The following is a 21979-nucleotide window of genomic DNA, read 5'->3' on the forward strand; positions in this document are numbered from 1 at the left end:
TCAGTCTTGCCCATAATCAAAGGAAATGACTGGGTAACCATAATGTTGATACAGTCTGTAAGCCCTGTGCAAATCAAAATATCTTACCCATAAGTCCTCTGGTGAATTTCATCTCCCTAATCTCTGGTGGGACTTCCACGATGATATCCAGCATGGCCAACTTAACAGCGGCCGATACAGCAAAGTCTACATTTGTTAAATTATCGCCGGGCAACGTGGTTGACCAGTGGGCAGCGATGCGGCCATTACTGGTGTGAGTAGGAGGTGTGTAATCTATAGTGACACTTCTGTCCGCATCATTTAGGTACGGGTCTGAAATGTGCATTATGGGAAATATATGATAATTGTGTCAGAAATGAACTAAGAGATGGTGTTACTGAAGTTATACAAATAAGGGATTTTTTATGGTTTTCAGTATTTCTGAAAAAAGGAGTTTTTCTCACAAAATTACATTTAAACTGAATAAGAATGAGAATAAAAGATAGGGTTTTGTCTTTTGCCTATCCAATATCGTGTCATAATGGATAGGTTGGCCAATATTTTTATATATCAAAATGTGTGCCGGCATCCACTACTCAAAATATTGACCAGCCCATCTATTATATGACACGATATTGGATAGGCAAGACAAAATCCTATCTTTTATTCTCTAAATCAAGTAGCTTTACTTACCACCTTCCTTGAGCATAGTCATATCAACTTCTGTGCCATTCACAACTGTTATAAACTCTGTACGTTCTTCATCCAATATGAATTCAACCTAATCAAGAAACAAGAGAATTAAGTTAGAAGTGATATGTTCCAACTAAAGACAAGCCTGACATGTTTTTTATAATCCCTGACCAAATAAAACCCAACCGAAACCGACCCGTATTGGATTGGTCCCTCCCTCCTTCATCCTTCCCTCCCCCTCCTATCCCTCCCTCCCTCACTCATGCTTTAATTCACTCACACATTCACTCCCCTACTTTCCCATTCACTCACTCTCCACCTCCCCAAACCGTAATAGTGGGGAAATGGCCAAAAATGTGCCAAAATTTGGTCTCCCAGACACGGTTGTTTGATGGGATCATTTATTAGTTTTTTCAAACAAAACATCATGTACAACCACATTTTAGGCTTAAACAGCTTAATGTGATATCATCCTAATGTATACAGATGCTTTTGAGTCATTCTCAACTTTAATTTGCCTTCTTTTACAAAATTATTCACTTTTATAGCATTTGTATAGCTTTTTCGGATATAAAATGTATCTATTAATGACAAAATTGGTGGCGCTATTTAGTTACTGGAAATTACTCTTTCAAGCTTTTAATACAAATAATTCCTTTTATTGTTTGATAAAATATGTTTATACTATTTCCTTGTTGCTTGTTTCACATATTCCAGCTGTTTTAATGGCAGTATTAATCACCTACCCCTTGCAAATAAAGAAATATGATTTAGGATAAACAGCGCCATCTATAGTTTGCATTTAGTAAATAACTAGCGGGCCCCCGCTAGATGAGTAAACGGGAGCGGTTAGTAAACGGGAGCGGTTAGTATAACGATGGAAATGGTAATCATGGCAATTGGTATCGCTTTTAACAGCTCAATTATTACGCGATTAGTGATGTGGTAGGCCTATATTATTTTGTTGCCTCTACTTTGCAAACGACTTCCTTGGCATAAATTCTTTTGCGTAATTTTTGTACCAAACACCCTTTGTCTTTCCCTTTTTTCTTTCAGTTTCTCTCTCTCTCTTTCCTGTGTTCCATTTCTCTCTTTCTTTTTCTTGCTTGTTCACTTTCTTTCTCTCTCTTCTTTCTTTCTTTCTGTCTATTTTTTCTTTGTCTTTCCCTTTCTTTCTTTTCGTTTTCCCGTTGTTTCTCTTTCTTTCTTTCCTTCTTTCTTTCCCTCTTTCTTTCCCTCTTTCCTTCCCTCTTCCCTTCCCTCCTTCCTTCCTTTTTCCTTCCTTCCTTCCTTCTTCTTTCTTTACATAGGCATAAATCCCAAGGTGAGTAATAAATTCCTCAATATTTGATAAGGGGCATGGTCTACTGAATCACCTCCATGTTGACGCATGTGGGTTTCTTTCTTTCTTTCTTTCTTTCTTTTATATTTGTTTCTGTTTCATCAAGTAGGCCTATAGCAACATTGGGTTTCAAGAAAGTTGAGTTAGGCCTACATAGTCGGTGGGGGTGGGGGATAACCCCTCCCCCAATATTTTGATAAGTGCATGGTCCATACAATCACCCCAAAGTTGACACATGTAATGTACGTATAATAGATGTAGGTGTCTGACAAAATTAACCTCATTTTTGGCCAAACTAAAAAAGTGCCAATTTTTGCAATTTGTTCCACTTTTGCACAATATAATTCACCAGTAGGCCTAATTAGCTTGCCATAAATTATTCTGTCGCCACCAAGATGCTGGCTTCACTGTAGGCCTATTTCAAGAAATTGATTTAAACGGACCCCATCCCCCCATGTCAAAAGAAATCTACGCCATTGTTAATGTTGCCAAAAGATGCGGATTCACTATTAATATGCCTACTTCAAGAAATGTTTTCATCCCTATCCCCGGCCCCAATGTCAAAAAAAAATCTACGCCATTGTTGAGATATTATAGCGGTTGCGGTTACCATGCTAATAATGCCCCACCCTCCCTATCGAAATTCAACACAACATGACAAACGAACAAACTCAAATTACTTTCGAATATATGCCTAGGCCTACCTTGAATTTAAAATCTTGGAAAGTCATCACAAAAGAAGTTTCGAAAGTTATCATAAACGAATGCAGTTGATTTATTATATTTGCGGTTACCATGCCGCATAATGCTCACTCTCCATCGAAAGTAAATTTTTCCATAGCCTTCCTGTGGCAGCAGCATTTTTCTTCAGACATGTGTTAATGACGGCGCCCAGAGATTAATATCAAATTCTTCAATTAATCAATATTTCATGAAAATTACCAAACAAACGGGTACATCAGTCTTAACAGCTAATATTTAAGGTACATGTATCAATGGTCAAAGTTATAAAAGAAAGAATATAAGAAGCATAAACAAATGAAATGTTAACAATATTAATGGCAGCGCCCTGCCTTATCAATGGTGCGGGCCTGGTAATACACAGGGAAGCCGACACTGTCCACACCTTTTTGTATTGCGCTGGTATAGGAGTTGCAAGGGCCTGATAATACCTACCGTAGTAAATCCCAGTTTTGCAGCAAATGCAGTAAACACAGTTCCCCCAGACTCTTGTATAGTCCCATTCACCATAGCAAACCCAGTACGTCCTTGTAACTCATAGCCCATATCTTTTACAATCACCAAGATAAACTCTCCATGACCATTAAAACTATATGTACCTCCATCAAGAAGTACAATATGTGGATCACCGAAGAAAAAACCTGGGGAAAAAGATAATAAAATTATGTCAAATTTAATATATTTTTATTGCCAAATGGATGATTGCTACAACTGTATCAAATGTTTTAGAATGTATGGTTCACAGATTTGAAAGCGTTGTTTCATTTCTCTTCACTTATGGGCGACATCTAAAAAATGAAATAACTTTTAAGTAGCAAAAAAGTTGTTCTACAATATAAGGTGTTCTATAATATTTTTATGGGGGGGGATAACCACATCAGTTCTTGAATGTCAGAGACCACCAGCAATATATAACTCCTAAAACCTAGCTATCAGACGTACCTAATACCATATCAGTACATAATAACCCCTAACATCCACTTGCCCATTTTGAGAACACATTAAAAATCAGCAAAAAAAATCACTGATATATGGGGTTTTGCAAAAAAGCAGTTTTTGGCGGGATGCTTGGGTAGGATGAGCATCCTGCCAAAAACTGCTTTTGTTGAAAAACACCTTATATCAGTGATTATTTTGATGATTTTTTGATGTGTTCTCAAAATTGTGCAAGTGGATGTAAAGGGGTTTTGAAACAAAGCTCTTCATATATTGAGCATCACATTTATGGTGAAATGAATCATTCAAAGCTCAACAGAACCATGCTCATAATTTTATGTTCCAAGCAAAAGAAATCCAATATGTTTGAGCATAAGACTTGAAGACCAGTGTAAGAGATGTCATCAAGAACATACATTGGAAATCTGTTTCATGTGAGAACAGCATACATATATACTGCGCCAAAAAGTATCCTTACACTTGGAAGAAAAATCCCAATTTTAAAACTAAACCATATTTGGGTAAATTTATTTGTATAATAGATGCACTATCTAATCCTGCACATTATGACACCACATTGAATCCAATGTGACTTCAAGAAGAAAAGTTACAAGCATTTTATTAGACAAAGATCCCGTTTTAAAAGTGACAAACTGGCCTATGGGTCACTCCATATGAAATCAAGGAGGCGCCCACCTGACCCCCTCAGATGTGCTTTATATTTTAGTCATATGTTGTACCTGTAAAAATATTAAAAACCTGCAAATTTGAGGCCTGTAGCTCTTATGGATTTTCTGTGGCAGCCATTTAAAGTTGGAGTAGGGGGGTCTAAATTTGGACTAAAAAGTTGCCCTTTAAATAAATTTCATCTTTGAGAATCTGTGCCTTCTTTATAAAAAGAGAGATGTCTGAAACTTCAGTATACACACTAACTGCATGTCCAATTTGAAAAAAAGAAAAAAATAAATTAAAAAAAATATTGCGCTTTGTGTCACGGGGTCATTAAATATGCAAGAAAAAATGTAATGTTTTGTAAACTGGCAAGTTTAGCCCCACTAAATTCACATTTTTTGTCAGATTAATTATTTTTTGTTATCACTGATGCTATATATAGGATAAATACAATGCATATCCAAAAAATTGAGGTCACAACTCATTTACATTTCGAACAGCGCCCTCACAAAGATGAAATTTATTGCAAATTCAACATTTTCAGGAGGCCCAAATAAAGTCGATGTGGTCCACCTTCAAAATTTATAAAACATCACTTTCCAGTTGAAATTCACACACCACCTATGGAAAACATAACATTAATCTTCTACACAGGGAATGGTGCGATGTCGCAATCGCCCTAAGTGATATATAGGCACGGTTTCGCTGGCCAGCGAAGCCCAAGACCCGTGGCAAAGTGTCGCCGACCGAGTGCTTGGCATGCGAGAGGTCTCGGGTTCAAATCCCACCCAGAGCAAACAACTTCTTTCTTTCTTTTCTCTCTTTATTCTTTCCCTTCCCGTCGCCAAAAAGCCCTTAGGCGGTTAGGGTTAAGATCACGTCTTCCACAGGAGGCGTATGAATTTCAGCTGGAATATCCCTATGACTTGATAACAACAGCCATGGACTGTATTTCAACAGAACAGTACAAGCAGACAAGAACAGAATCTTTCTTCAAATCCTACCTGGTTGAATTTGTGTGTATCTATCACATGTAAGCGGTGGTCTGTGTGTCTCATACAAATCACATTTATCAGACTTCTTACAGCAGTAGTAGCGAGCAAGAACATCCTTATCTGTAATAAGATAATAAAAAAAATGACTGTTTAGGAGCAAAATGCCCATTCAGGTTGCTAATTATATTTCAAGACTCTTTCATACACTCCTATATAAAAGCAGCCAATCAGAAAAGTGGTTAGAACAATATGAGTACATTGATTGTGTATAATAGCACCCCATGTCTACACGCAGTGCTTTCGCACACGTTCACGCCGCGTAAGATTGATTCATTTTTGGGGCAGGTTGGTGCATTTATACTTCGTGAAATAAGGAAAATGTTGTAAAAAGTCAATTTTCTGATGTTTGCATTATGATAAATAGCTTTTAATCAATTTTTTTTTTTTTTGAGAGGGGCAGGGGAATTTGCCCACCCCAAATATTTATCTTGGCCCTCCCAGTTTTTGCCCCCCTGAAATCACTTTGCCCCCTATGCCCCCTGGAAAAAAATTCCTGGTGCCGCCACTGGTTATGAATCCTGTCATTACAACTGATCAGAGTATAAATATTTAACCATGCAATTACTCTTACCTAACCAGTCTCTCTTAGTGGCATATGGAGCCCAATAATAAACACCTCCAAAAGCACCATGGTAGAGCTGAGCATTGCTATTGCTCCAAACATCCTCATAGCCTGTAATAAGGGCTCCGTCTGAATCATATGTGCAACGAGCACCTGCATAATAATAGGTCTGTGGATAAAATTGCCAGAAGTCCCTCCACCAGCCCCAGTATAAGCCTGGAGATGGTATCCATGTAGGCCATCTTTGCTGGTAACACTCAACATCATCTTCAGCTGAAACAAGAATCACACAAGGTCAATATATTAATAATAATTCGATAACCTCCAGGGTACACTAGCAGATTCCTATATTGCAGCCGCCTGCACTGTTACACCATCGACAAGGTACCCGACTGCTTCACAAAGAATACCTACATACTGCAGGACCGATCCACCAGCAGTGGTAGTGCACTGGTACTACACTGGCACTCCCCTAATACTGCACTGTACCTGCAAAGTATCTTGGTGATGGTGTACCTTTGCAGGTAGTCACAACCGGAATCTGGTAGTGTACATTATTGATGTAAGCATGTAAACTGCATTAACACTCTGAGAGGGTTTTGTACATGCATTCCATGGTGATTTTGACAACATTTCTGGTGGTCAGTTTTTGACAATATGATGGGGAGGCACCCACCATGTGGTATTTTGTGGAAAGGGGAGATAGAGGGGGTATTATGATTAAAGCACAACACTGGTTTTGACACATTCCATGGAGATTGAGTGCTGAACATGGTAAATGTGCTCCAGTTTTCTGTGATGGGGGCCTTGGCCTACATATTGTACGTCACCTGTATTGTATGTACTCCACTACAAACGAATGTCCCCGTGCATGCAGATTATTATCAGCATATCATGGACAGGAACCTTTAATTTTAAAATGAGAGCCATTTTAAAAAGCATAAACATTTTTGACAAACTCACACAACGTTAATCCTGTATTTCTTCCATGGTGAGGTATGCGCTGGGGATCAGCGATCGCATAGAAGTGGCAAGGACTCCTTCCCTTCTATGTGCTGACAATCAATGGGTCAACCATCTTGTTTTTAAGATCGTTGATCAGCCAATCAGCATGACTGTTTATCGCCTGTGTGTTTATAGGCTCGTATACACTATACGCACAACTGAGACCATGGAAGAAATAAAAAATTAATGTTACATACAACAGATTGCTAAGTGGCCCTTCCAGCTATGCTGGTGGCCCACAATAAAACATTTATTTCTTACCAGGTTCATTAAAATCACCCAGAGTTAGCGAGATTCTTTCACATGGTGTATAACGGCTATCACTTTGAGCTTGTGCAACTGAACATGGACATGGTTGAATCCAATCAGAGAAGTTAGCTGTCCAAGATGGCTGATCATTGGCCCATTCCTCACAGTACTTGCTGGGGTTGACATCTTTAGGATCATTGTCATCTAACCGGAATAACCAGTAACCTTGAATTGAACATGAGAAATTGATACCAAATTACTTTAAGTACAATATATACAGAGATGTTAGCTGTCCAAGATGGCTGATCATAGGCCCATTCCTCACAGTACTTGCTGGGGTTGACAACATCTTTAGGATCATTGTCATCTAACCGGAATAACCAGTAACCTTGAATTGAACATGAAAGATTGATACCAAGTTTATTATTTCAGGCTCACTATACAGGGCAACATAGTCAGTGGAATATCAGGGGCCAGTTTTCAAGGCCTCTGGTTTTCAAGGGAGGAAAAAATCAAACATGTCCCCATTGTAGCCAGCTTTCTTGGTCGGGGAAAAATACAAATTTCGGGGCAAAGACAAAAACAAATAAATTCCCGGGTGCATAAATGGACTTTATTAGAAAAATATGACATTACACTATTTTGGCCCATGATTAAGGTGAATTTTGTGGAAATCGGTCTTATTTCCCCTTTTTTGTTCCTTTAATTTACTTCCTGATTTTCTCTTTAATTCTTATCAGAAGTGACACTTTTCTCTCAAAATTTTTGTCAAGGGAAGCACTCTACCTCCCCTGCCCCGCCGCCTCATACCCAGGGTTGTGGGTATGATTCCCATGCCGGCACATTCCCTTCTTTTTTTTTTTTTTGATTACAACACTTTGGATTGGTTAACTGTTTACTCTTTCTATAAAATTTTATATACCTTTTCTTCCCATGTTGCCCATTTCCTTATCAGGTTTGTATTTATCAACCAATTCATTATGCAAATTCTTAGGTTCCATGGAATCAAATGGGTCATTATATCCAATAACAACATTTTCCCCTTCAAGTGCTTGCCATTTCATAGCGCCGTCTTTGTAGATTAAAAACACAAAGCTGCGTAGACCGTCTGTGGCTAGTACAGTTTGATAAGTATTGGTCTAGAAGAGAACCAGACACAAGATTAACACAAAATATTTCTCTTAGATCTAATACTTTAAAACAGATTTATAACTCCTTTGATATATCTAAAACAATTTTTGAAAGGAAAAGTATATTGAGAATATTCCTTTTCTCTCTGCTGACTTTCTTTGTCAATGTATCTTGTTTTCTCAGACATTTAATTTTTAATAATATTTGGATATAAAGTCCCATTCAGTGATCCAAGTGTAAAAAAATAAAAATTGTGTATAAATTGCTTAAAAGTGAAGGATAAGTCATTCAAATATTGTCATTTTGTTTTTTGGATGATTTTTACGACCGCCAGGATGAGCAAATCACTGAATGGGCCTTAAGACTGAATAGGTGTGTGATTAATTGAGCAATTGTAGATCAATCAATCCACTAATTAAGTAATAAATTGCTTGATTGATTGATCAATTTGATTGAATGTATTGATTTATTGATCAAATTGTTTGATTATCATATTGATTTATTGATCAATTTGTGTAATTAACATATTGATTTAGTGATCAATTTATCAACCGATTGATTGATTAATTGATTGATTGATTGATTGATTGACATGCTTACATTTTCAGTGCCATTATCAGCTGATGTTACTTCAGGCATATCTTCCCATGTCACCACCAAGGCCCATGTAGCTTCAAAATCAGCATATAATCCATCTTCAGCAGCTTGGATGCGACTGTTAATTTCTGAAAATACTTCTTCACAATTGCCATACCAACTCCACCACCAAAACTGACACCAGAAAGAGTAGTAATACTGAAATAAGACAAAAAAGTCAATGGGAACAAAGAGTATATCAATTCATATGGCATATCTTGAACCAATGGGAATACACACAATGGGAATACACACAAGAATATAAACTAAGATGTCCTAGTCTAAAATTGGAGTATACAGGTCTAACACTACTAAATGCCAGTCCCATAGAGTTGTATACAAACCTGGCATTAAAACACACCAGGCTCTTAGCGACAGCTATGATGGTTGAAATCACCCCCTTGCCTGATCCAGCTGACTGGCAAAATCTTGGAAAATCACTTGTTGTTACCATACAAAGCATTCTCATATTCATGCTATAAACATTAGACAGAGAGAGACGCTTGTAATTTCTTCCTCAAGTCAAGAAAGTAGTTCGTGAAAAGTCCATCATATACAGGAACAAAGTTTTGGAAAGCTAATGAATCTGCTATCAAATATTCTTCTTCAGTGAAGCAGTTTCGCAAAGCTTTATACAAATAACATCATTTGTATCATTATTAAATCTTTATTATTTATTCTGCATTTTTCTTTGTATCATGTAAAAGTGAAAAGATAATCAATTTTAAGTGTAAGTTTGGGCATGTGTAAACAAATATGTCAAAAGTTTTAAAAAAAATCAGAATAAAATAAGGTAACATTTGACCTCTGTGATTCACCAAATATGAATGTTAATTAAATTTATTTGTATTACAACCTATAACTCACATTGAAATAGACATTTCCTAGGCCCTTTTCAAAATCTGTTTTTGTCCAGAATGGTGCTACGACAGCCTCTGTATCATTGGAACTCAAGTCACTTCCAAACGGATACGGATAGATACGTCTCCACCAGGAGTAATCTTTCTGGAACACTATCAGGCCATCAGCTGTAAACTGAATATGTCAACAGGACAAAGCAAGATTAGTAAGAATCAGGAGGATTAGGATAAACCCTCAGCATTTGGTAATCATGTAAAATCAGTTTTTTTTGGCGATTTTAGCCATTAAGCCCTCCGCATAACTCTGAAAGAGGGGCTGAGCCCCCTGCAGGAAAAGATCCTGGACACGCCGGTAAGATGCAAATAAATAACGAAAATGCAAGATGCAAAGTTTATTTGTTCTTTTTTCAATATTTTTGTTGTTGTTGGTAAAACATGCCCTAAATCAAACCAATTTAAGGTCAAGTTAGTTGTCAGTAGTTCTGATATGAAAATAAAACATTCTTTTCAGCTAGAAAATTCTTCATTGTTGTAAAGTACCTCTAAATAATCTAATTTGGTAGCCTCCCACCCAATAATGTAAGTGACAAATCCCCCATAAGATTTCTTGGCAGCCTCCCTCTTTATGACATATCATCAACTTCTCTGCTTCCCCAGACATCAGAATTAAACTATAGTATGTTTTGTCTTAACTCTCAAGTTGAGAGTAATGCCATGTTGGATTTCGCAGGTGGCAGATTCGAATCAGTGTTTACGCAGTTGCGTCACCAGTATACGGACAAGTCGGCAATGCCCCGCGGGAATATGTTAGCATGCGCCATTTGAATCTCCACTGTGAAATCCAACATGGCATTACTCTCAACTTGAGACAAGATGATAGACTATAGTGCATTGAAGATCCATGAGCACTTGAATACAGATGCTTGAGTAAGGAGGTAAGATGGAAAACCTTCATAAAACATGAAAATGTTATGCAAACTATACTTACATATAGGTAACTGAAGAAATCTCTCCCAAATGGGAAACCAGATGGTGTCCAAATAGGATAGGACACAAATTCTTCACGGTAATACCTAGCATACCAATCACTGTAGTATCTCAGATTATAGGTGTATGTTCCAGGCTCATTATATGGTAGAAATAGAGTGGAGTTATCTGTGAAATTCAACAGAATTAATCTGAATGAATGAATGAATGAATGAATGAATGAATGAATGATTGACTGACTGATTGATTGATTGATTGATATGTTGATTGATTGATATGTTGATTGATTGATTTTCAGAACAGTTCATCTGTGTTTATAAAATTGATCCACAAAAAATTATTCCTATACATTTACATAATTTTCAGATGGCACTCCGTCTTTCATCAGTGAGAGTAAGACTCTGAACTATTTCTTTATTATTTCCAATCCTTCTTTGCATGCTCATAACTTTTGACGATGAAGTCACAGGAACAAAATGTAAACAGTTCTAAAAAGAACTCATCAGATCACATGATTCGAGTCTAATCCCTGGGTCACATGAGCAGTCAACCAACGTCCCCGATAACAGCTGAAGAAGAGTTTCACAGATGTGACTCAAAAATGTTTGTGAGCAGAAACTTGGATTGGTGATTTAGTTTAACCCCATGAGAACTAACTGCCTATTGGTCGAAAAGAAGTTTTCCTTATCAATTGGACCAAGCAGCAACATTGTTAGAATAATTTCACCACACAAAAAAATTGGGGTGAATAATTTGCAAAGCTCCATTCTGATTGGTGATTAAAATGTAGATATCATGTAATTGACCAATCAGAGAGAATGTTAGATCGACAGGTAGTGTTCGGGGGTTAACTTACCTGAAATCAGTTCTAAAGAGTTCTTAATGTTTTTGTCTACAAAACTCAAAAATTAAAAATGGCAATATGTGAAAGGTTTTCACAGCTAGATCACATCATATATTTGTGCAAAAGAATGGACTATTTCTACCTGTTATAGGCTCCTCTGTAGTAAGCTCCTCTGTGGTGTATTCCTCTGTGGTTGATTCTTGTGTGGTTGATTCGTCTGTGGTTGATTCTTGTGTGGTTGGCACTTATGGGGAATAATAAAGATGATACAGACCATTTTGGTGACAATTCAGTACAGTTCAACCTTGGGGTATATAGGTCTATGATGGGACCAAGCACTGCAGTTAAGTGAAAACTCCAGATAAGAGAATAATGTGTTATCCTGCATCGGATTTATAAAGTGTTAAAATTGTGACATCTGTAAGGGGTCTATAACACCAAAAATATTGTGTGATGCAGACAATAAAGATATGACCTACAAAATATACACTGTATTCAACCTAATAAGCTCTAATAAAACATGCTTTTTCATCAGATTCGCCGGCACAAATAATAAATATAACAGGTGGAAAAGGTGATCTCATCTGGGAATCAAACCTAGGACCTCAGGTTTATGAGACCTGTGTCTCAACCACTCGGCCATTAGGCTGGTTGAAATTTGAACAACCAGCTGCTGTAACCAAGTGCTTAAGGCACTCAAGTAGAGATGTGTCACTAGAATTTGAAAGTGGACCCATACATATACTAATTTTCCAAGAAAAAGGACCCATCACTATACCAAAAGTCCAAAGTTTGGGCTGAATTTAATGGAAATTATAAATTTTGGACACATTTCTATAATTTTGGCTACAGTGAGGAAAAATTTGGCTATTTTTCAGGGAAAAAAAAATTGAAAATAGACCCATCCATATACCATAATTGGCCTAGAAATAGAGGGCACTGATATACCAAAAGGCCAAAAATGTGACCCATGTTTGCGGCAAATCCCGTATATGGTCATGTACCAAGTACTATACCCCCACCCGAGCCTGAGTCTAGCGCCTTACCGACTGGGCTAACTTGATTGCTTTTGATTTGGAAGCCATTCATTTTTTTTAATCAATCTGGCCCCAAAGTAAAAGTCAATATCGGCAAGGAATTAAGGTTGGTTTTATATCTTAACCCTGGAATTATAGAAACTTTTGGGCCTCATATAACTGCTAAAATTGTGCAAAATTGAGCATTTTTCAACCATTTTTGGCAAACATTTCTCAAAGTTAGTCAAAATTTAAAAAGAATTAAAAAATTTTTCCAAGATATTTATAAAAATATAGGTTGTTAAAAAGTAATAAAAATAACTTACTGAAGAATTTTTATGTTATGTTAACAGAAAAAATTTGGGTAAAAAAAAATCAAAACTTAAAAAAAAAAGAATTTTCTCCAAAACTGAGCATTTTTGCTCAAATTTGACCTCGCAGATGATTTCAACAAGTCTTTGCCATTCTGTATATATACTTTTATATACTATACATTGTAGATTAACAATTTAGTAGTTATCCAAGAGTTTCCATAATTCCCAGGTTAAGAACAACCTTAGTAAAGTAGATATTGCACTGTTCTTTAGGAGCGCACTGCTGTTGCTGTCATCTATAGCTATCTATTGGCTCTAACTTTATGTTGAATCTGTGTCAAACTTACCATAATTACAAATGACCCCTGCATCTTCCTTATGAGCACAGTTGCTAGTTCCAAATCCATCATTAGTGCAGCTATCCAATCTGCTCTCTGTTCCTAAACAGCTGACTTCATCCAGCAATAATTCACCTGTTCCCTCTCCAAAGCCGGCATCAGTTACAGCTTCTGCACCGCTGGATGGAAGCCCAAGTTGACGACAAACCACTGCCGCATCATCTGCATCCCATGAGTCATCACACACTGTACCCCAAGCATTATTGTAATATATTTCTACTCTTCCTTCGTTTGTATTGTTGCCACCAACAAGACGTACCTGGCCAGGTTCTGATAAGACATATAGATAAGAAACAGTGTATCTTTTATGAATATACTTACACTAAGACTTCATGAACCGCATGTACAAAACTAGTTATATAAGACCATTTCACTAAACTTGCGAAGCTTTGTAAACTTACTTACAAATGGTTAGGGACCCTTCCAACAATGGGTGGGTGGACTTTTTAAGTAGGGTCATTCAGTTTGGACCCTAAAATATCACCAAAAGCTTGAAAAATGTGGAAAAATTGAATTTTTCAAAACGTTATCAAAATATTTTTTGACCAAAAAATGGCTGATTTTATATGATTTTAACAAAATTTAAAAATAAATTCCCCCAAAATGCAAAATCAGGGTGTTTTTTGCATTCCTCATTGATTAATATGTGGAGCAGTCATACACCTCAAGTATGGTAGCGACGTATTATTGCATCGTGTGTTCAAAGTTAATTAATTGCACAGAACATGCCCTACAGTCGAACACATGCATACAAGTGCAGTTTGTTGGCACATTTACAGCGCAACCATGAAAAAGCATTGATGACACAACCAAACTTGAGGTGAACCAAAGAATAGGCAAACAATTTTGTACAAAATATCTCTGCACGTGGCTTCAACCCCATGAAAACTACCTGCCAATTGGCCAAAATAAATACTATTTTGAACCAATCAAGAAGGGTATTAATAAGATCATCTGTAAATGCAAGTTTGTCCATAAACAGTTTGAAGCCTATTTATAATTGCCAATTGAAATGAGCATTTCAAGTTATCAACCAATCAGAAATGCTGTTAGATGACCAGTAGTGTCCAGGGGGTTAACTACGTACCATAGTTGCAAATGACACCCGCATCTTCCTTATGGGCACAGTCACTCACTCCCCATCCCTCATGGCTGCATTCATCTAAACTGTTTTCTGTTCCTAAGCAGCTTACTTCATCAAGCAATATTGTGCCACTTCCTGCACCAAAGCCACCCTTCTCAACAGCATCTGCATAACTGGATGGAAGCCCAAGTTGACGACAAACTACCATTGCATCATCTGCATCCCAGGAGTCATCACACACTGTACCCCAAGCTCCATTGTAAAATACTTCCACTCTGCCTTCATTTATATCAGCGCCATCAACAAGACGAACTTGAACAAATCATAAAATATCAAAGGAAAGAAGTACAAATTTAGCCATGCTTCATTGGGATTGATTGCTAGTAATTTAATCACATCAAAATCCAATGTAAAATTGGCAAAGATGTATCCTATTATAATAATTTTATAACTAGAACTGCACAGTTCATCATCAAAGTCGCATCATGAACAAAGGTTTTGTCAAACAAATATATGCAAATAAGGTCATTAATATTCATAAATGTGGAAATAATGTGACACAAACTATACAGCACAAGTGGTGATCATTTATCTGTTACATTTCAGGCAAAATATGCAAATAAGCTCATTCATACATGTATTTATAAATATGCAAATAATATGATACAAGACCAGAGCATATGAGGGTACTATACTTGAGCACCCTACCAAGTTAAATGTTAATCTGTTATTTCAGGCAAAATATGTAAATAGGCTCATTAATATTCATAAATATGCAAATAAAATGACATAACACTATACAGCCTATGAGGCATTTAAACTGCAGCAACAGAGTGGACTAATGATTTTGCTTCTGCTCGATTCAGACAGTTGACAAACCATCTATGCCATAACATAAGTCCCACCCACACAGCACATTATTGTGGTGGCCAAAAAGTACCTTTTACTTTTAGTTGAAGGTAATAGGCCTGCAACTCTTCTTTGTACCCAGTAATGTAGCCAAAGGGGGTAGCTCCCCCTCCCACCTCCTCATGGGCTATTGTTCACTCTAGTAGCAATTAATTTTAAAAAGTTGACTCCTATGGACTCTGATGCAACTTTTGACACTGTTAAAATGTTATCTTTTTGTACATAATGGACCATTGTGACTGAACACAATGACGTGTGGTGCTATAATTTGGTCCACAGGTGTACAACAAAGGCTACCCATACTTTTTACACATTTGCATTTCGTCAAATACTTTTCGATTTATTTAGGGGGACTTAAGTTGTGGACCCTATATATTGTGTATTGAAGGGGAACTTTGTGATCCACAGCCTCATCCACCTAACTTAACTCCAAAAAAGTTGAGATTTTTATATTTACAGAAACTAGCTAGGACTTTATAATGTTTGTGTGGAAAAAATTTCTTGCAGATATTGTTGTTTGACAAAGAGCTTCATCTTTTATTCTGTGGTTTTGATATTTTGTGGTAACTCGTCGGCTGTATTCCATAGTGGCGTATAGTGATTTTTGGTCATTTTTTTGAAAATTGGCACATATGTTTTTAATGATGTTCTCTCTCATTTTTTCTAAGTCTCATCAGTCATAATTAGCTAATTAATTAGTAATTAATTAATTAAATGTATGATAGTTACAAAGTGACATTTTTTGTATTCCATAGTGGCGTATCGACCATACGCCACTTTTTATACACATTTTATAATTATGAAATATCGGCAAAAATGAAAAACATCGTATGTCATAGTGGCGTGACGCGTGATCGGACCTATACGCCACTATGGAATACGAACGACGAAAAGTAACGCCATAGGGATTACACGGCGACTGAGGTGGCGTCACGGTTAACGTTAGGTTAGGGTATTGCGTTTTGTTCGCTTTCCATAGTGACGATAGTTTTATTTTCAGTTTGCCAGCAATAGTATGTATTTATTTCTTTTGAAAAATATATAACAATAAAATCTATTTAGTTTACTACAGAAATTTCACATCATTTACAAAAAATAATGAATGTCTGAGCTACACAACTCGATTTTAAATTGGCATTTCTTCAAACCCTATTTTCCCGAAAAGTTGTTTATTCGCGGCGCCCCACTATACGCCACTATGGAATACGGACGACGAATTATGAGTTTTGTATGTATGAGCACTCATGAGTGTAATTTCCCTTGTGGATTTAATAAAGTTTTACTTGACTTGACTTGACTTGATTTGATACAGTCCAATTTGTACTTTCGGGCTGTCAATAGCCCAAACTTACAAGTTTATGGGGTGCTGTAATACAAGTCATTATGCATAACTTGCAGCTCAATGTCCGAATCGAATGAAATCTTTAAAAAAAGTTTTTTTCATGAATATCTATAGAACCATACCTAAGAAGAGGGTGCTAAAATCATGAGATATCCCTTTAATATTAGATCATTGCAAATCGCCAGTGAAGTGTTACATGTAATCCGATTATCACTATAATATGTCCTGAATCATGATCGAAATGATCGCAACACAAAGTCTATGACATGTACTATCAATTCCGAATGGGGCATGATCCAGTTACCAGGGAGTTATGTAACCACTTCGCTGGCGAATTACAATATATGCTTACCATCCCCATCTGAAGCAGTTGATATTGTAGTTTGGCAAAGACCTGTAATAAGAAGAAAAGTGCATGCCATATAAATATAAATTATACAGTTTTGGATTACAATATAAAGGCAGGCTCACATGAATAGGGGTGAACGGCAAGCCAGGTTAAGCTGTGAATTGCAGTTTTGAATTTACCGTCAATCATCGTGTGTTGCCGTTAGTTGTCGCTGATGATTGACGAATCCGCTAGCGACCGCAGACGACCGAAATTATCCATCGCGTCGCGTCAGACGGCAAATTTTCAACATGTTGAAATTTTGTGACGGCAAAAGAAGTAGTTGTGATTCCGTTAAGATTTCGATGGAGACCGCAACCTGAACGGAATGAAGTATTATTGATCTCTTCTTATCTGTCAATTGATAATAATACCTGTACAAAAATAAAGGTTACTCTAAACAAATGTGGAACATAATGGTTGGAGTATATCTTACCTTTATTGGAGTTCCATATCAGCAGAAGCAGTATCAAAGAAAACATCCTCATAACCAGTGTCTCCATATCTAAAAGAAGGAAAGGAAAGGACTTTATACCAATGATTACAATCATGAAATAAATAGTAGTGGAGTAGCCAGGATATTTTTTGGAAGGAGCGAGGCAACTTTCAAGGGGTGGGGGGAAGACAACTTTCTTAAAACCAGGGGAAAATTTTTACAAAAATGGAATACTTACAAACCAAGTATATCATGGCAGCAAGCATCCCACAGGGGGGGGACAAGATGACTCACCAGGGGAGGGGATAACTGCCCCTTGGCTATGGCACTAATTAACATATCTATGAATAAAACGATAAATGTAAAACTAGTGACTTAAGGCTAAACAAAAAGGTTTTTCTCTCAAACCCGAATGCACAGTGAAAGGTCATTCTAGCACATAGGGCACATTGCTGTTTTTTTTCTTGTTTTACAAGTTTTTTACTTGTTTTGTTTTATTTATCAGGAAAGTGGTGAAAAACAAGGAAAAAGTAGGCTAAAAACAGTAAGAAAAAAATTCCCACATTTTGCTTCTATCTTAATATCCTGCTAAAAGGAAGAGCATAGCACAGTTATTTTGCAACATGTTTGACAAACTTTATTTTTGCTTAATGCTCCTCACTTTATCCATGTACCATCCTCTTTCGAAGAGTAGCACTAATGAGATAATCAATTATGCAAAAGCATTTGAAATTGGTTATTGATTAGGAATGCAGGGATGATTTTTACTAAACATTGTTCAGTGGGGAACTTAATTGTTACCATGCATTTGGAAGTAACAATATGTGACCTGCTACCACGAAATCAGCGTAAAGTCGCCGCGACTTTATGCTCATTTTGTTGAGTTGGTAGTTTCAAGATATTTGGTCTAAGTTGATGTTCTTTGTTTACCGCCACCTGTACAAGCCAGTAGTATTATCCTTCGTGAATGGCCCATTGTACCCCCATTCACAAATGACATACAGACATACATGTACATGTACTTATTGGCTTTAACAGGTGAGTGAACACCAACACAGTAGCCAGGGCGTTTTGAGTGACTAACACCTTGTGACTTTGTGCTGATTTTGTGGTAGCAGGTCACATATTTGCATGAACATATATCTTTGGAGAAAACTGACGAGTCATCAAAATTTTAAGAACTGACACATTTTGACAAATCAGGAAACAAGGAAGTCACTGAAAAATCTTCTTTTTTTCTCAGTAATTTGTTAACCTACTTTATAATTTGCAAGTATTTTACTGCTAATCATAGAGACTGAATGAATTGTTGGTCTACCTTTTACACACTTGAATCACCAGAAAATCAACTTTGCTATAATAGACAGGTTTGGCAGAAAAAATATAATAATCTCACATGCCATAGTTCAATAACTCCCAAGCAACAACCACTCCTTAAAACTTGACCTCAAGTTGTGGAGAATGAGATATTGTTCCCAACACTATCTAAGGTCAATCACATGAATGTACAAATATATTGGGGTTACAGAACTGTGTCATGATGGATGAGCATGTTAGAAATCCTAGTGAAATGTCAAAAACACAGGGTTGCCAAACCTGTGATTTGGTAGCCCAATTAGGCGACTTTTGAAGATTTTCCCAAAATTTTGACAATTTCCTGTCCCATAGAAACCAATGGTTAAGAAAAAATTGGGCAACATTGGCTCCTGCGACTTTCGATAGTTTCCTGCCCCATAGAAACCAATGGTAAAGAGAAAAATTGGGTGACTTTTCGATTATTTGACCCGCAATTTGAGCTGACATTTTTTGGCAACCCTGCAAAGACATTAGCACACAGAGGAACAACACATAATATTCACCTATTGTTAACAATAATTTTGTCTATAATACTGCCAAGTGTGATCATAGACTGTAAAAAGATGGTGTGATAGTACTTGTGTTGATATTTACACGCTTGAATTGCCAAGATGTATTTGTGAATTATGACAAAAAATATCAATACAATGATTACCTATTGATCACCCCATTGGGTCAGGACTAAAGCTACACTTTAGAGATAAAAATATTTATTTTCGTATTTTACATGGATAAACATTGGCATGATCAACAGCAATTAAATATCATACCCTAATTTTTTTCATCAGGTTCGCTATCGCAAATAATAAAGGAGACAAATAGAAAATGTGATCCCATCTGGGAATCGAACCCAGGACCCCAGGTTTACGCAATCTGTGCCTTAACCACTTAGGGGCAAGGCTGCAGACAAACATATAACACTAGATTTCGCGGTTCTCAGGTCGGGCGCTTCTCGTGATAGGCATATTTCTAATTACCCAAACCTGTTACCCATATACCTACCCTGACTTTTTAAACTACTATGAAATGCAGTAGACAAAAATATGAATCAAATACTGGACTCACCAACGATTTTTTCAGTAACGTTGCGACCCGTTCACCGGGTCTTCATCAGACTGCGCAGAGACTTGACTGATGGTTTGGTCACGTGATGGTAATCGGCGAGGAAGTAGTTTCACGGTGGGGTCCCAGGCGTGTGATAGCAGGAAACGGAGGCCCCCTTCTTGTTGAGTGCTGGCTGCTCAGCTCTTTCCCGGATGGATTCTTTCACTCCCCTCTCAAACCACCTCTCCTCCTTGTCGAAGATTATGATGTCGTCGGCATTGAATTGGTGGCCAGAGAGTTTTGAATGGGTGAAGACTGCGGAGTCCTGGTTTTCGTTGGAACTTCCTCTCCGGTGTTGATTGAAGGAGCTTTAATAGACTGTTTTGTCTCTCCTACATAAGACTGGGCACAGCTAGTTTCAGAGCATGTGAGTCCATAAACTAGGTTAGACTGTTTGTCTTTTGGAATTTTGTCTTTTACGTGCACCAGTTTGCTCCGTAAATTATTAGAGGGCTTGTAGGAGGTAGCAATGCCGAATGCCTTGAAAGTGTTTTTGATTCTCTCTGAAAGGCCTGTGGAGTAAGGTATAGTAACTCTGGCTTTGCTAGCAATGACATCTCCCGTGTTATTTTGTTGTGGGGTGTCTTTGGTTGTGGCGGCTTTCTCGAAAGCCCAGTCTGGGTAGCCACACTGTTGAAGGGCACTGCGGACGTGATCTTTTTCTTTCTGAACGTCACTTTCTTCAGAAATAATGGTATCCGCGCGATGATATAAGGTACGGATCACCCCTAATTTGTGCACAAGGGGGTGATGTGACCCAAACTGAAGGTATTGGTCAGTATGGGTCGGTTTCCTGTAAACAGTAGTACTAAGGGTGTTATCAGGGTTAACTTGAACAAGACAGTCTAGGAAAGCAAGCCGATTGTCTTTACTACTTTCCTGAGTAAACTTAATGTTGGAGTCAACTTGATTGATATACTTGAAAAAGTTGTCTTGTTCGTTCTGATCGATAACAACGAATGTATCGTCCACGTATCTGAGCCAGAGTCTTGGAGGTTTGCCTGGAAAGTTCTTCAGGACATATTGCTCAAATTCTTCCATACGTATGTCAATACCAATTGGTGAAAGGGGGGATCCCATGACACAGCCATGGATCTGCTTGTAGTATTGCCCTTTGTACGAGAAATACGCGTATTCAGACAAATATCAACCAACTCAGACAATTGTTCAACATTCAGATTTGTGCGCTCACTGAGGTTTGGGTCATTTATAAGCGAATTGGTAACTGCTTTGAGAACATCATCCTACTTCCTCGCCGATTACCATCACGTGACCAAACCATCAGTCAAGTCTCTGCGCAGTCTGATGAAGACCCGTGAACGGGTCGCAACGTTACTGAAAAAATCGTTGGTGAGTCCAGTATTTGATTCATATTTTTGTCTATTTTATACTACTGGATGACTCAAAACATTCATAATCTTGTACTATGAAATGCGTCTCTCAATGATCAAGACCCAACTTAATCAACTCTGTTTGTTTTATAGGTGTGATGCTTACTTCGGTAGTTTGGTAGGCCTACCCATAATCTGGAAACCCATCATTCACCTCTTCCAAGCCCTGCCCTGTTACCACATTTAGAGAAACCGAAATTAGTATCTGGACGTGGATATAGGCCGTTACTAAAGTAATGAAATCAATCGCGAGAAACGTGAATGCAAAAACGGTTATAGGCCTTACCACAACGGATAATTTTAATGTTAACCATTCTGGAGGATTCCGGAAATAGTCATGTTCTGCTGAAATAGGCCTATATGCATGTGTTTGGTGTGTGCACGTGTTCGGTATTGAAATATGTGTTGAAAATAGGCCTATAATTATTGGTCCGATAAGATTTACCTGTTAGTCACACTGTAATGCTTTTCCGATGCACGCACTGTGCTCCGCGCACACTCCTGTTGATACTCCGCGATAGCGCACCACGAGCACGTGACAGTGCACTA

At 37.5% G+C, this 21979-nt stretch overlaps 2 protein-coding genes across 2 annotated transcripts in view; both read right to left on the reverse strand.

The window, feature by feature from the left end:
* Window positions 1-21979, reverse strand: part of LOC140167703 (mucin-like protein) — a 50705-nt gene that overhangs the window by 22485 nt on the left and 6241 nt on the right. Inside the window, exons 2-16 of the mRNA XM_072190999.1 lie at window positions 17580-17648; window positions 17108-17149; window positions 14508-14816; window positions 13370-13690; window positions 11835-11936; window positions 10850-11016; window positions 9869-10036; window positions 8966-9160; window positions 8157-8373; window positions 7247-7459; window positions 5990-6253; window positions 5368-5478; window positions 3191-3396; window positions 673-760; window positions 88-312 (exon numbers count right to left, since the gene is read on the reverse strand). Of these exons, the coding sequence (XP_072047100.1) occupies window positions 88-312; window positions 673-760; window positions 3191-3396; window positions 5368-5478; window positions 5990-6253; window positions 7247-7459; window positions 8157-8373; window positions 8966-9160; window positions 9869-10036; window positions 10850-11016; window positions 11835-11936; window positions 13370-13690; window positions 14508-14816; window positions 17108-17149; window positions 17580-17646 (2695 nt within the window). The 5' untranslated portion in view covers window positions 17647-17648. The remainder of the gene's footprint in view (window positions 1-87; window positions 313-672; window positions 761-3190; window positions 3397-5367; window positions 5479-5989; window positions 6254-7246; window positions 7460-8156; window positions 8374-8965; window positions 9161-9868; window positions 10037-10849; window positions 11017-11834; window positions 11937-13369; window positions 13691-14507; window positions 14817-17107; window positions 17150-17579; window positions 17649-21979) is intronic.
* On the reverse strand, window positions 20241-21080 carry LOC140167704 (uncharacterized). The gene has a single exon (XM_072191000.1). It carries the CDS (start codon window positions 21078-21080, stop codon window positions 20241-20243), a length of 840 nt encoding a protein of 279 aa, XP_072047101.1.

The sequence above is a fragment of the Amphiura filiformis genome, chromosome 13 (assembly GCF_039555335.1).
Source record: "Amphiura filiformis chromosome 13, Afil_fr2py, whole genome shotgun sequence".
Taxonomy (NCBI): Eukaryota; Metazoa; Echinodermata; class Ophiuroidea; order Amphilepidida; family Amphiuridae; genus Amphiura; species Amphiura filiformis.